The 13,956-nt window shown below is 36.8% G+C and overlaps 1 protein-coding gene across 1 annotated transcript in view; it reads right to left on the bottom strand.

The window, feature by feature from the left end:
- Positions 1–13,956, bottom strand: part of COL19A1 (collagen type XIX alpha 1 chain) — a 334,506-nt gene that overhangs the window by 45,382 nt on the left and 275,168 nt on the right. The window contains exons 31-37 of the mRNA XM_008013598.3: positions 13,831–13,884; positions 12,439–12,480; positions 7,367–7,471; positions 7,229–7,282; positions 6,886–6,939; positions 1,652–1,705; positions 211–264 (exon numbers count right to left, since the gene is read on the bottom strand). Coding sequence (XP_008011789.3) covers positions 211–264; positions 1,652–1,705; positions 6,886–6,939; positions 7,229–7,282; positions 7,367–7,471; positions 12,439–12,480; positions 13,831–13,884 — 417 coding nt within the window. The remainder of the gene's footprint in view (positions 1–210; positions 265–1,651; positions 1,706–6,885; positions 6,940–7,228; positions 7,283–7,366; positions 7,472–12,438; positions 12,481–13,830; positions 13,885–13,956) is intronic.

Below are 13,956 nucleotides of genomic sequence, written 5' to 3'. Positions count from 1 at the left end.
TATTTATCCTTTCTCCTAGGAAAATATCTCCCATGTTGAGAATAACCTTTGGACTGATATTCTTCCAAGTCCACTACAAGAATAGCTACTCTCTGCCATCATTTCTACTTTCAGGCTTTGCTTGATTTTATGGCTCTCTCTGTGAAGAGTCTCATCATGCTCCCACTCCAAGCCCCAGTTTGGATGATAAGTGAGGCTTTTCCTTTGTACCTTTTCACCTTTTGCTCCTGTGGGACCAGGATGTCCAGTTCTTCCCAGTAAGCCCTGTAAAACACAAAACTAAGTTTGTTACAGAAACAACAATTAAATGGCCGAAGGGTATTGGAAGTTGGTTACTAAAACTTACACATTTTGAAGGTCATTTGATCCTAATTAAATAAGCCCTAGAAGCTTATATTTCTTCTGGCTGATACAGCAGCTGTATCCTGCTGATAAGCCCTTGGAAGGGTAAAATTTGTATTTGTGGTTGCTTTTTCACCTTGGTCAACCACATTTAATGACCTTAATTGGAACCTTTTGATACACTTAAAGTCTTGCTGTTTAAATGGCCATTTATATAACATTATGCCTTCCTAAATGAGCGATAGTTTTGGTAGGGATCAATATTTTAAATACTTCAAGGCGGCAGAATTAACAGTGTGCATATTGAGTTATATGATCTGCATTTTACCACTGAAAGATAAAATTTAATTTTAATCCTTTGGGAACAGAGTTAGCTATAATTTTCATGGTTTCTTTCACAACTCTTTGTCATCGTTTTTAATTTTAGTGAACAATTTAAAGCCAGGTTTGTTCTATATAACTGTGGTGAAAGCATAAATGACACAACTTTAATTATGGAAAATCCTTATTTCAGAACATTAAAAATATATAATTACATTCCTACTGGTGTGGTAAAGACTCTGCCGGCATAGGAACTCTAAGAAAGGATGAGGTGGAGAAGCTGAAGCATGTGCTGGGTTGCCAGATTTAGCAAATAAAAACACAATATTTGGGATGAACGTATGCTAAACAATTATTTGTTTATCTGAAATTCAAATTTAACTGCATGCACTGTATTTTATCTGGCGACTCTAGAATTAAACTCTGTTTGAATGAGAGATTGGGTTTGGCAAGTATAAAGGAAAAGAGATTCTGTTCTAGGAAAACAAGACAGTGAAAGACACGAAGGCTTTGATGGTGTGTTTGAGGGTCAGTGAAAGCCTTGACTAAAATAGAGGTATTTTAATTTACACATAGGAATAACAATAAATGAAATCCAATAATCCTTAGCCCACTTTTTTTTCCTTTAGAAAATAAATTCTCAGTTTGTGCTGCCATTTGACTATCTCTTCTAAAGGTTAGTGCCAAAAAATTATAAATAAAAAATAGAATGCTCTTTTATATGCAATTTCTATTTCAAACAGACTAGCTTAATCGCAGACTGCTTTCTGGTCTGGTGGAATTCTGATGCAAGTCCCCAGGACACTGAGTAGTCTTAAGTAATTACTAAATGAAAATCTAAGAGCTTGGATAAGGCTACTTTTCCAGGCAATAGCTGGACAATCTACATAGAGGCACAGAGAACAAAATGCAATGAAGAAAATTAATTCACCTTGCATCATCCCAGCAGATGTAAACTGTGAGTGCAATCATTTTAACAAATACTTACAGGGGGTCCCGTTGGGCCTGGAGCGCCTGGAATGCCTGGAATTCCTTGAAGACCCTGGAAAAGATAGTTCCTACCATAAAATCTGTTATATCATTGGGAAGAAGGCATTTTAGTTAATCAAATATTTTGACCATTGAACATTAAACACTTATTTAGCTAACTGAGAAACATAATGTATGTCATATGCAAATATCCTTTTTTAATTCTAATTTTCTAATTTCAAAAATATAACTTTTTCTTTAGGGGTGCAAGTGATTTTCAGTTATGTAGATAAATTGTATAATGGTGAAGTCTGTGATTTTAGTGCACCCATCACCCAAGTAGTGTACACTGTACCCAATAGGTAGTTTTTCATCCTTCACTCCTTGCCTGCACTCCTCACTTCTGGGCCTCCAGCATCCATTATATCACTCTGTATGCTTTTGCCTACTCATAGCTTAGCCTCCAATTTTAAGTAAGAATATGTGCAAATACTCAGTTTTAAACAGTAAGAAGGGTGAGATAAAATGCCATGACATGGAATCTGAAGCAAACATAATTTAATCTGGTGAGTCACAGAGCATTTCTTATTTTATAGAGCCATTCCGTCAGCAGTAGTATCTAAGAATCTCGTACTGGTAAAACATGGAAATACAAATTTCAGATTGGCAGAATGCCATTGAAGAAACACATGATTACACTACAGCTCCATTCAGCTTGGGAAAAATGGAATATGTTTTATGATATAATATTTATTTTAGCTCATCAGTTTATTACAAGGAGAAATTTAGCTCATTGGTGAATTTAAATTTGGAACCCTTTCACGGCTTAAGCACAATAATGGATAGATTTCCCCTCCCTCCCCTACTCAGATTTGTAGAATAGCACCAATTATACCGGATAGGATTTAGGATGCTGATACATTTATATATCAAGGAAGAACTGGCAAGATTAGCTAACTTATGTAATTAGTTTTGAATACTGTTAAATAAATTACATACAATTTATCATATGAAATATTTTGCAATTATTAAAATCATGTTTTAAAAAAGTTAGAAAACATGCAAAAATACAAGTCACCAGTCTTACATAGCACAGGGTCTACATTTTTAAACAATTTTAAATGTACTTCCTAAAAGATGGGAATGATACATACAGGCTTTTATTATTTTATCATGACAAATAGATAAAAGTTTTATCAGAAACTTTAGTGCTAGATGTGTGTTTTAGAATTCTGGATTATCACTTCATTTCACAGGTAACATGATATACATACTGAATGTTATGTAATACTGCTGTGGTGTTTGAAGCAGTGCCCTCTAATAAACACACACATATTTCTGTGTCAAAACACAATATTCTGACAGAGTGGGATAGACGAGCTCTGTGTGAGTTAGGCCAGATTCGGCTGCCAAATGAATTTGCTTGGGAAACAAAGCCAAACTTGGGAAACATTTCCAGGGTTTTCAGAGGCTTTGGTTTTGGAATTTATAGATGAGGAGTTGTTGATCTGATTTGGCTCTGTGTCTCTACCCAAATCTCATCTCAAACTGTAATCCCCATATGTAGAGGGAAGGAGGTGATTGGATCGTGGGGGTGGTTTTCCCCATGCTGTTCTCATGATAGTGAGTAAGTTCTCAGGAGATCCGATGGTTTTAGAAGTGTTTGGAAATTCCTCCTTTGCTCTCTCTCCTGCCACCTTGTGAAGGTGCTTGTCTCCTCTTCACCTTCTGTCATGATTGTAAGTTTCCTGAGGCCTCCCCAGCCATGCGGAACTGTGAGTCAATTAAACCTCTTTCCTTTATAAATTACCCAGTCTCAGGAAAGTTCTTTATAGCAGTGTGAAAATGGACTAATACAGTTGTGGACCATGACATTACTATTACCAGAAGTCCCTCCTGGGTAGTGGGAATAGGGAGAAATTTTATCTTTCAGTGATTTTTTGTATTTTCCTAATTTTCAATAGTGAACTGATATCGCTTCTATAATGAGAAAAAACTATTTTAAAATACCCTTTTGTTATATTAGACAACCATGTGATACATCAAGTTCTAGACTGAATGATTCCACTCTTTCAGGATTTAGTCTCCTTTACTGAGTAAAATATTTTTTCTGTATTGCTATGCCATTCTTTGTCATGATACAATTCCTTTACCTTTCACTCTTACGATATATGCATTTTCATATACTTTATAAATATTCTATGACATGGCCGTGGAAATATTACTGCATATTGATTATGAGCATTCTGTAGGCCTGTGAGCTGGATCAAGGTTCTTTGCATCAGTGGGATCAAGGACCAAGTTCTTCCAGTTTTGTCCATTCAATACCAAATGGTGTTCAGGCCTATTCATGTGATATGATATGAAGAAATGCTTAAAAATTCTACTTGAACATGCTAGAATTCCTCATGTCATATCCTCATGTCCTTGGGCCAAATCTTGTGTGTATTTGTGTTAAAGAATGTTGACATATTTTTTCTCCAAAATTTTATCAATCTTATTGGCAGTGCTGTGTGTATGTCTGTGTGTGTGTGTATGTGTGTGTGTGTGTATGTATGTGTGTGTACATGGGCATGTGTGCATGTGTAGGCTCTACATATTGGTATATGGTACTAGTTCTTTTTATTCCCCTAACATTAACTTGTATACAGGTTTATAAATCCAAGGTAATAAAACATTTCCATTAATAATGGCACCTCTAAATGACTGGAGATAATAAATGTTATACTATAAATTTCTTTACCTCAAAATACCCATTTTCCATAAAATTCTTTCTATATGTACATGCATAAAATATATGTATATATGTATTCCTTTTTTTTTTTTTTTTTTTTTTTGCTACTTTTAGTCTCAACACTGAATCAGTCCAGAGATGTTGAGTGAGTTTTTAGATAGCCTAATTTATAAGCTTGGGATTCATTAACCTTTGATGACCACATTAAACTTTAAAATAAACCTGAGTCCATAAATAAAAAATCATTCTCAGCAGCCTTTCTCTGAAAAAGCTGAAATTCTGTAGTAAAAGTAAAAGTTACTATAGATGCATAAAGGGCAATAAGATAATTTTAGAAGACAAGATGGTCATTAAAGAAGACAAATGCATATTAAAGAGTAGGACAGTCAATTTAACATACAGTGCCAAACTAACACACAAATTAAAATTTATTGCAGAGATATTCGGAGATCATTGGAGCTACGTTCTTACCCTGTTCTGATATTTCATTTTGCAAGTCCCAGATCAGTTGCTACCAAGAATATTTTCTGTTCCTATAATATCTGGCTGATGATATTTTTCATGTCTAATTTATCAATTATTACCCTAAAATATTATATGAAGACCTGCATTTCAAGCAAGAAATCACTCCATCAAAGGTTAGCATGTGTTCTATTAGCATCTTCCAAGTTGCTACCTTGAGCTGTGCAACAACGTCTGTGAAAAATGTGGAAGAAAATGTTGCTTTTCTAAGAGTAATAAACAAGCAGGCAACTCCTCTCTCTCATTTTCCAAACAGATGAAAAACATAATAATTAGAAGTCTCAAAGAGATGGGGTATCCCTCTGTATGTTTTCCACTTAGAGTAGAATAGACATTTGAGATTTTGTAAGATTAGATATTAAGTCCATACTGTTGAAATGGTATAGTTCATTGGCCAGTTGGAAATGCACATGTTTTTGGTCAAAGTTTTATTCACTTTGACAAATCAACAAATTGTAATTTCAAATAATATCTGAGACCAAGTAGAAGACGAGATTATATTCATTACTTCCCATTTGCTAGAGAGAAAACTGCACCACCTTATTCCCTCTACAAGGCCTAAAGGAGTCAATAGGTTACTTCAGATTTATTCATATTATTCATGTGATGTGAAGAAATAATGGAAAAGAATCTCCTGAACTTGCTGGAACTCCCCATGTGAAGAGCATTGTGCACAATTTTGTGAACTGTGTTAAAGAATTTATGAGGGGTACCAAAGAAAAAGCCCACTAAAGTGTGGGGAATATTAACAATGGATTTCAGTTCACTAAGAGAGAAAAGTGCCCTGCAGAATCAATGAAAATTAACTTCTAGCGACTTTAACTTAGAGTTACTTATACAAAACCTGAACTCCAATTATTTCCTGATCTTTTCGTTATTACCTTCTCAATTGCCTCTAAAGCCTACCTTTTGAGTAGAGGCAGTTCAAAGCTGTTGGACTATGAAAATCAGTTATTGTGCTTGTACTTTAGTAAAACGTTCTGTGGAACATGAGGAAGCAAAAGCACAATAATTTATTTTGAAGATAATGTTTTATTTATGGATGAAAATAAATATTGAATGTATTTGGTATTCAATTTTTAACTTGGGAAAAAATTGAACCTCAAAGTTTTCTAGATTACAAGCAATATTAATTAGAAACAATAGTACATGATAATTGCTGTAATGTAAAATATAACTCCACCTAGAAAAATAGATTTTCTTTATATAGTTATGATTTTCCACAATAACATCAAGGTTAATATATGCCAGATGGCTTACTTACTTTCATTAAGAATTATTAGTATCAAAACTGTTTAAACTAACAGCAATTCATCATTCTAATTGTTTTTTCTAAGAGTTAATGTGAATTATGTAGGAAAAAAATTATGTCCTGAGCATCACCATGGCTTAGAGTCAGAAAATTATACCATTATCTCAAAAGCACATTGGACTTGGAACCTTAGTCCAGAGGGTGACCAGCTGATGTAAACTAGAACAAGAAGTTTCTTCTGACAGATTTTTTTCTCCCAAGAATTTGAAAGCTGAGCAAAGACGCAGACAATCCAAGGTTGCTGAAGTTTAATCAGAGTTTAGTGGTACCCAGGGAAGCTCTGCTGGGTTCTCAAATGCCCTTACTCCTAGGCTGGTTGTCCAACTACTATTCCTTTAAATCTCTTAGCTACCCTGGGAGTTTTTTGAGTAAACTTTCCTTTCCCCCTTTCCTTTACTTTTATTTTGCGAGAGCTGGAATTGTTATTTGCTAAATGAAAACAGAAAAATTATAACTGACATATTAAGTTTGTGCCTTAATTTCCTTGTCTCTAAAACCGGACCACTGGTAATAAACATAAACATGTCATTTAAAATGTGTCAACATTTTAAAAGCTCTAAGTGGTCTTTGTTTTTACTGGTTCTAGCATTAGATCTGAGCTATAGAAAAATTAACATTTTTACTCTGTTGAGCCACGTAAAGAGAATCATTATTAGGACTATATAATCAGAAAAGAATCTGTTACCTCATCGCCTTTCTCCCCAGGTATCCCAGGGTAGCCCCGCTCTCCTTTGCTTCCCTAAAAAGACAATACATTGAGCTAGCACATGCAATCATTTTTCTTATCTTTTGGAAATGAAAAAAATCTCTTCTAAGAACACTTGGGGCATGTAATTTGGACAGGGTCAGGGAACAAATTAATGGCAACATTTGCGAGTGGCTTTTTCGTCTCTCTCTCTCTCTCTCTCCATATATATCTATATATACATGTATGTATTTTTAAAGTTGTATATTTTCAAATATCGGGTTCCTTTTTTTCATACTGAATAGAGGGTCCCAAGGTGAAAGTGGAGAAGAGAATTTCTTACCTTTGGTCCCTCTCTGCCTGGGATTCCTGGAGGACCCCGTGGCCCTGTATCACCCTAGAGGACAGAGGAAGAACAGAACTGAGAGGATGCACTACATGTAACCTATAGGGTTCATAAACATTCAGTCAGGCTTCTCACCTTCCGGGCCATGGAATCATACTTTCCAGGCTCACCAGCGCCTCCTTCTTCTCCTTTGTTGCTTTTCAGCCCTGGGACACTGGCTTGGCAGTTGCCACAGAAATTCTAATGAGTATAAAGATAAGGTCACTGAGGGAGCCATAAAAACCATCTCTAAAGGTGAGGTTTCATGTGATGTGAAGTTCTTTTGGCACCTTTGTCAGGGATGAGTGATAAAGACAGGTCACTCTGCTTTCAGAAACTTGATTTATCCAATTTAAAAACATTAATTTTGTGAGGTAAAAACTATTTTCAAAGCTCATCAGTGATATCTGTTTATGATATTAATGAGCTTTTATTTTAAAAGCAGGTCTCCAATGACATTTAAACAGAAAATTCCAAATAAATAAGGAAAAGACATGTAAGTCAAGAACAAAAACTGAAGTTCAATTGTTTAGTAGAATGTTTTAAAAGGGAGTGGTAATAAAGTTTAGAAAACCCAGCACGATTACAGAATTCATACACCCTATAGCACAAATCATTTTAAAAACAACAACAACAACAAAAAACTGCAAAGAAAGGATTTGTCCTTGTGGGAGCAAAATTAGTTCTCCAACTACATACAGTTTACTAACATTTTGTCGGTGGAGGCACTCTAGAGAAATAATTACTTGACTAACATAGGCTTGACTCCTAGGTCAAATCCAAGTGACAATAGGAAATCTAAGTGAAATTACCTTTCCATTGCCTTCTCTGCAACCTTTAGCTGATGTGGGAAAGCTTGACTTCCAGTGTCTGAGCTCATAAGATAAACATAACTCTCATCACACAGCTAAAGAAAGAGTGTGTGTGAAAAGCTCTATATAGGCTTATTTTTAAATAAATTGTTGGAATAAGAATATGACCAAGAAAGGCACAGAATAAGGGCCACTGAGTGGGGGAGATAGTTTAACAGTTGACAGAAGGTAGGACAACCTAAGTTTCCATTCTTCCATCCTTTTCCCTAAAGGGAAGAATCTTTAAACATGAAAAAGAAGTGAAGCTTGCCACTGATAAGAAGCTGGCAAGAAAGCCCATGGCTATTCAAATTCAATATTTTTGACATAATGAATAGCACTGTAAATCTGATTTTCAAACATGGGCTCCTTGGAACACTAAATTTGCATGATACTGAAAAGCTTGCAAGGTGTGATGGTTAATACTGAGTGTCACCTTGATCGGATTGAAGGATGCAAAGTATTGTTCCTGGGTGTGTCTGTGAGGGTGTTGCCAAAGGAGATTAACATCTGAGTTGGTGGACTGGGAGAGGCAGACCCACACTCAATATGGGTGGGCACAATCTAACCAGGTGCCAACGCAGCTAAAATAAAGCAGACAGAAGAACGTGGAAGGGGTTGACTTGCTGAGTCTTCTGGCCTTCATCTTTCTCCTGTGCTGGATGCTTCCTGCCCTCAAACATGAGACTCCATATTCTTCGCTTTGGACTCTTGGACTTACACTAGTGGTTTGCCAGAGGATTTCAGGCCTTTGGCCACAGACTGACGGCTGTACTGTCAGCTTCCCTACTTTTGAGGTTTTGGGACTTGGACTGATCCACTATTGGCTTCCTTGTTCTTCGACTTGCAGACAGCCTATTGTGGGACTTTACCTTGTAGTCACATGAGTCAATTCTCCTTAATAAACTCCCTTTCATATATACATATATACCATTAGTTCTGTCCCTCTGGAGAACCCTGATGAATACATGAGGCAAATCATCTCAAAAATGCTGGGTTACAGCAATCCCATCACTGGGTATATACCCAAAGGATTATAAATCATTCTACTATAAAGACACATGCACATGTATGTTTATTGCAGCACTGTTCACAATAGCAAAGACTTGGAACCAACCCAAAAGCCCATCAATGATAGACTGGATAAAGAAAATGTGGCACATATACACCATGGAATACTATGCAGCCATAACAAAGAATGAGTTCATGTCCTTTGCAGGGACATGGATAAAGCTGGAAACCATCATTCTCAGCAAACTAACACAAGAACAGAAAACCAAACACCGCATGTTCTCATTCATAAGTGGGAGTTGAACAATAACACATGGACACAGGGAGGGGAACATCACACACTAAGGGGGCCTGTTGGGGGTGGGGGCTAGGGAGGGATAGCATTAGGAGAAATACCTAATGTAGATGACGGGTTGATGGGTGGCGCAAACCACCATGGCACGTGTATACCTATGCAACAAACCTGCATGTTCTGTACGTGTACCCCAGAACTTAAAGTATATAAAAACATGCTGGGTTAAACAGCTCTCTTCAGGGTGGTCTTTCTTAGAGTCTGAATATATAAAATTTCCAGATGAATTTTACCACCTGGATTATTTCACAGGGACAATGTGTTGGCACGGGAGTTAAATATATATATTTATAGAACCATTACTGATGATACCTGAAAAACTATGAAGATAAAGAGACACTTGAGAACTTAAGAGAAACAAAAGGATTTCCATATTTCAAAAAGTATGAAAAAGATAATTATCTGCAGACACAAACATGACATCTCAATATGGAGCAAAACCTTGGCACATCAATATGGAGCAACATTTTAGAAGAGATTGTTCAACTATTTTAGTAAAACATTAAAAAATGATAATCATTATGACAAATACAATTTCTAAGAGTCATTTGAAACTGACTTCATTTTCTTTGGGTTAGGGTTACCAGAATGGTAAATGTAAAATAACTGAGTTTTATTAACATTCTTGGAAAAATGTCTTAAGATTTTCTCATGGAAAGAATAAAGATGCATCAATTATTAACCAATACACAATGTCATTCAAAGAGGGATTGATATGCTGATTAATCTAAAAGGAGGCCTTTGAAGGGGCCTGTAATTATGCCAGTTCTTTTTAATACTTTAATCAAAGATATTTTTGCAAACAGAAAGCAGGATGATCAAATTGGCTAAAGACTCAAGGTAGAGAGATATAGTGTTAACGTATGGGGTAACAGGATCAGGATTTAACAAGATGTTATTACATTGGCCTGACAGATCCAACCCAGAATCTAAATTCCTGTATTTGGACTTTATTCGGGGAACTACATGCCTCCCCTTGCTTCTATTGTATACAGTTTGTGGAGACCATCAGTCAAGATGTCCTGCTCTTTACGGACTCAGAACCTCAGTGAAATGACACAGAGACTGGAGCAATGGCAGAGCACGTTCATTAGAGGGACGATTCCCGGGTGAGACTGCCAATTCGTTCCACGTCTGAGAGCACTGGAACCCTGGTTCTGCTTCCTGTCAGAGCCTATTCATGGTCCTTTGATCTGTTCTGTGAAATCCCATATTCTACCAGTATATTCATTTCTGCTACAGCATACAGTTTTCTCATCCTTAAAGAACCCTAAGTATTCTGAAATGATATAACTCCTGCAATCCTGCTATTTCCAACACCACTGTCTCGTAAAGAATCTAGGACTTAATGTCTGAGGACCTATGTTCCTGTGTTAATGTTACATTTACTTGCTGTGTGACTCTGAAAAAGTTACTTAACTGCTGAGAACTTCAGGTCTGTCATCTATAGAATGGGAATGCTGCAAAAGGCTGAACTCATAAGTCTATTATGGAAATTAAATGAGATGATATAAGTAAAGTGACATATTGACTGGCCTGTAATTTTAACTCAATAAATACAAGATTTTCCTGAAATTCTTTTTTTTTTTTTTTTGAGACGGAGTCTCGCTCTGTAGCCCAGGCTGGAGTGCAGTGGCCGGATCTCAGCTCACTGCAAGCTCCGCCTCCAGGGTTCCCGCCATTCTCCTGCCTCAGCCTCCGGAGTAGCTGGGACTACAGGCGCCCGCCACCTCGCCCGGCTAGTTTTTTGTATTTTTAGTAGAGACGGGGTTTCACTGTGTTAGCCAGGATGGTCTCGATCTCCTGACCTCATGATCCGCCCGTCTCGGCCTCCCACAGTGCTGGGATTACAGGCTTGAGCCACCGCGCCCGGCCGGATTTTCCTGAAATTCTGACAAATATTCTTCCCTGGCTTATAAAACTGCTGGCTTTTGGACGTCTTAGAAACTCCTTTAATATGTTTTTATATTTATATTCATATTTACACTTATGTTTATATATCTATTCTCAAAACTCTACAAATGTATATGCTAGAACTCGAGTCTTTTGAATTCAATTAAACAAATATTTCTGCCTGCTTACTACTGTGCAAATAATTGTGTGAATCACTGGGCTAAATGCTAGAAATACAAACTAAATTATATATATCTAACTATAGTCTGTGTGTGTGTGCACATACACAATGTCCATTCTTACAAAGAAAGATACAACACATTGTGTTTGAGTGTGAAGCCAAGAGCCTGATTTTCATGTGGGCTCACTCAGTCGTAGCACACCAGGCAGAAACATGCAAATATATACCCTTACATATGTGCCATTATCATCCCCCCAGTATGTTTTACTGATAAAATACAGGGAAGTGTTAGAGATTAAAAAAAGAGATAGCAAGATTAATTCCCTGAGATGATAATAGGTAGAGGTGATTTTTACTGAACAGAGTAACAGGTATTAGGTCAGGTTTCAACTGTGGAATTTTGTAAAATCCCATGACATCAAAATTCAGCCTTGTAAGTGGCCATATATAGAGCAGCACTGATTTTCATCTTGGGACTGACCAGGCCAGATTTAGCGAGAAGGATTCGCTTTCACAGTAATGAGCCAGGGTGAGCCAACACCCATTAAGAGAAAGATATTCCTCCAGAAAAGAGAATAATCTACTCCAGGGTGCTAATGACATAATTCCTTCCCTGTAGCCAATTCATAACTATACTACCCGCTGCCCTCCACCCCTGCTCCACCCAAAATGAGAGGCTGGTAAAGAAGAGAGTGAAAGAATTACAATAAATGGCATGAGTTATATAAGATACATGTTTATTTTCCTATCTTAAAGATGTCCTGCCATTTAAAAATTGAATTGTAGTTCCAGCTAAACAATTGACTCAATTTCTGCTAAATATTTTCTTTGTGATTTTTCTGGAAATTAACACATAATTTCTTACACAGCAATAGAGTACCTTGAGCAAAGCACCGATGTCTCCCAAGAGAGGAAGTGCAATCTGTGGTTAAGAAGATAAAACCAAAGATATGTATTTATATATGAACACAATACAATATAAACATACAGTACAATACAGATATTTTTCCTCAAAATGCCATGAAGCTTCTAGTGTCTCACTTTAGAATCACTGGCTTAACATTATGTTTCGTATCAAGAAATGTGCACATGGAACTGATAGAATTCAGAACAAATTTTGAAAAATGTTCACTATTCTCTCATGAACGTGCAAACACACATATCATCATTTTGACTGTGCATCCCTATTTTGTATTTTCATGGCAACTTTTATGCCGTCCCTGGTATATTATTGGTTTTAAATAATACATAAAGATAAATTATTTATTAAAAGGAAATCACTCCTCTGGCAAACACATTATCAGGCTGTTGAGAAATATGAAAACTACCAGATAAGTTTGCCTTACAGTTATTTCTCATGGAAGTTCAAAAGAACCTACAGTTGGCTTAAGTGATAGGCAAGACAAATACTGAAGGAACTTGGACCACATTTTGGCCACATGTCTTCAGATGTTCTTTCAGAGAGACACTGTGTAAACCCAAGTAATATTTTGTAAGATTCCCAGAAAAATGCACAAGTGATTCACCCAACAGTGGCGTTAAAGTAATGCCAAAATATGCCTCCACACGTAGCTTATAAAGGCACATAAGGCCCAAACACTGTGGGAGGTAGAAAGGATTTGTGAGGCTTAGAACTGAGAAGCCAGATTTGGATTTTATTATACAAGACTCTTAATACAATGTCATGTACCATATGGCCTCTCAAATTATAACTGCCGAGTCTGAGGCTATTTAAAGGGATTTCACTGTTGCTCAAAGCAAGGTTTAACCTAGAATAAAACTTTGAAACACACATTTAGTGCCTAAACCCATTTTCTAAGAGCCTACTCAAGCCAGTTTTCATAATTTAATCATTGTGACATTTTAAAGCTACAGAATCAATGGATCTGAACCATATTGTAGGCAACTTACCTGCAAAATTTCATTTAGAAAAATGAAATTCATTTAGCCACTAGCATTAGAAAAAATAGAAATCGTGGTGATATATTTTATCTCAATTTTCAATGGGATTGAGACATTATATGCCAAGGCTCAGCCTGGGGCAAAATTGTACAGTTGAATTATACCCTTAGGAAATAAGTATTCATCACACACACAGAAATGCTGACCCAGCCTGAATTCTTTTTCTCTCGACAAAATAATGGGGATAAACAAAATCACCAAGCAGTCACTGAGCATTCTAATTAGTTTGGACAGCAAAACTTGCTTGGGAGGCTGTTTGGCTTCTGGGTGCATTTAAGATACATAAATCAGACAAGGTCTGTCTACATACCGGGTCACCTGGGGGGCCTGGCAGGCCTGGCTTTCCATCCCTCCCTGGAACTCCCTGAAAACAGAGGTGTCCATGTTCAATCTTTGCACATTGGCACAGATGCAGATTAAAATGGGGGAGGGTAGA

This window comes from Chlorocebus sabaeus, chromosome 17 (assembly GCF_047675955.1).
Source record: "Chlorocebus sabaeus isolate Y175 chromosome 17, mChlSab1.0.hap1, whole genome shotgun sequence".
In the NCBI taxonomy this organism is placed as follows: domain Eukaryota; kingdom Metazoa; phylum Chordata; class Mammalia; order Primates; family Cercopithecidae; genus Chlorocebus; species Chlorocebus sabaeus.
This window is presented reverse-complemented; position numbering and strand designations above follow the sequence as displayed.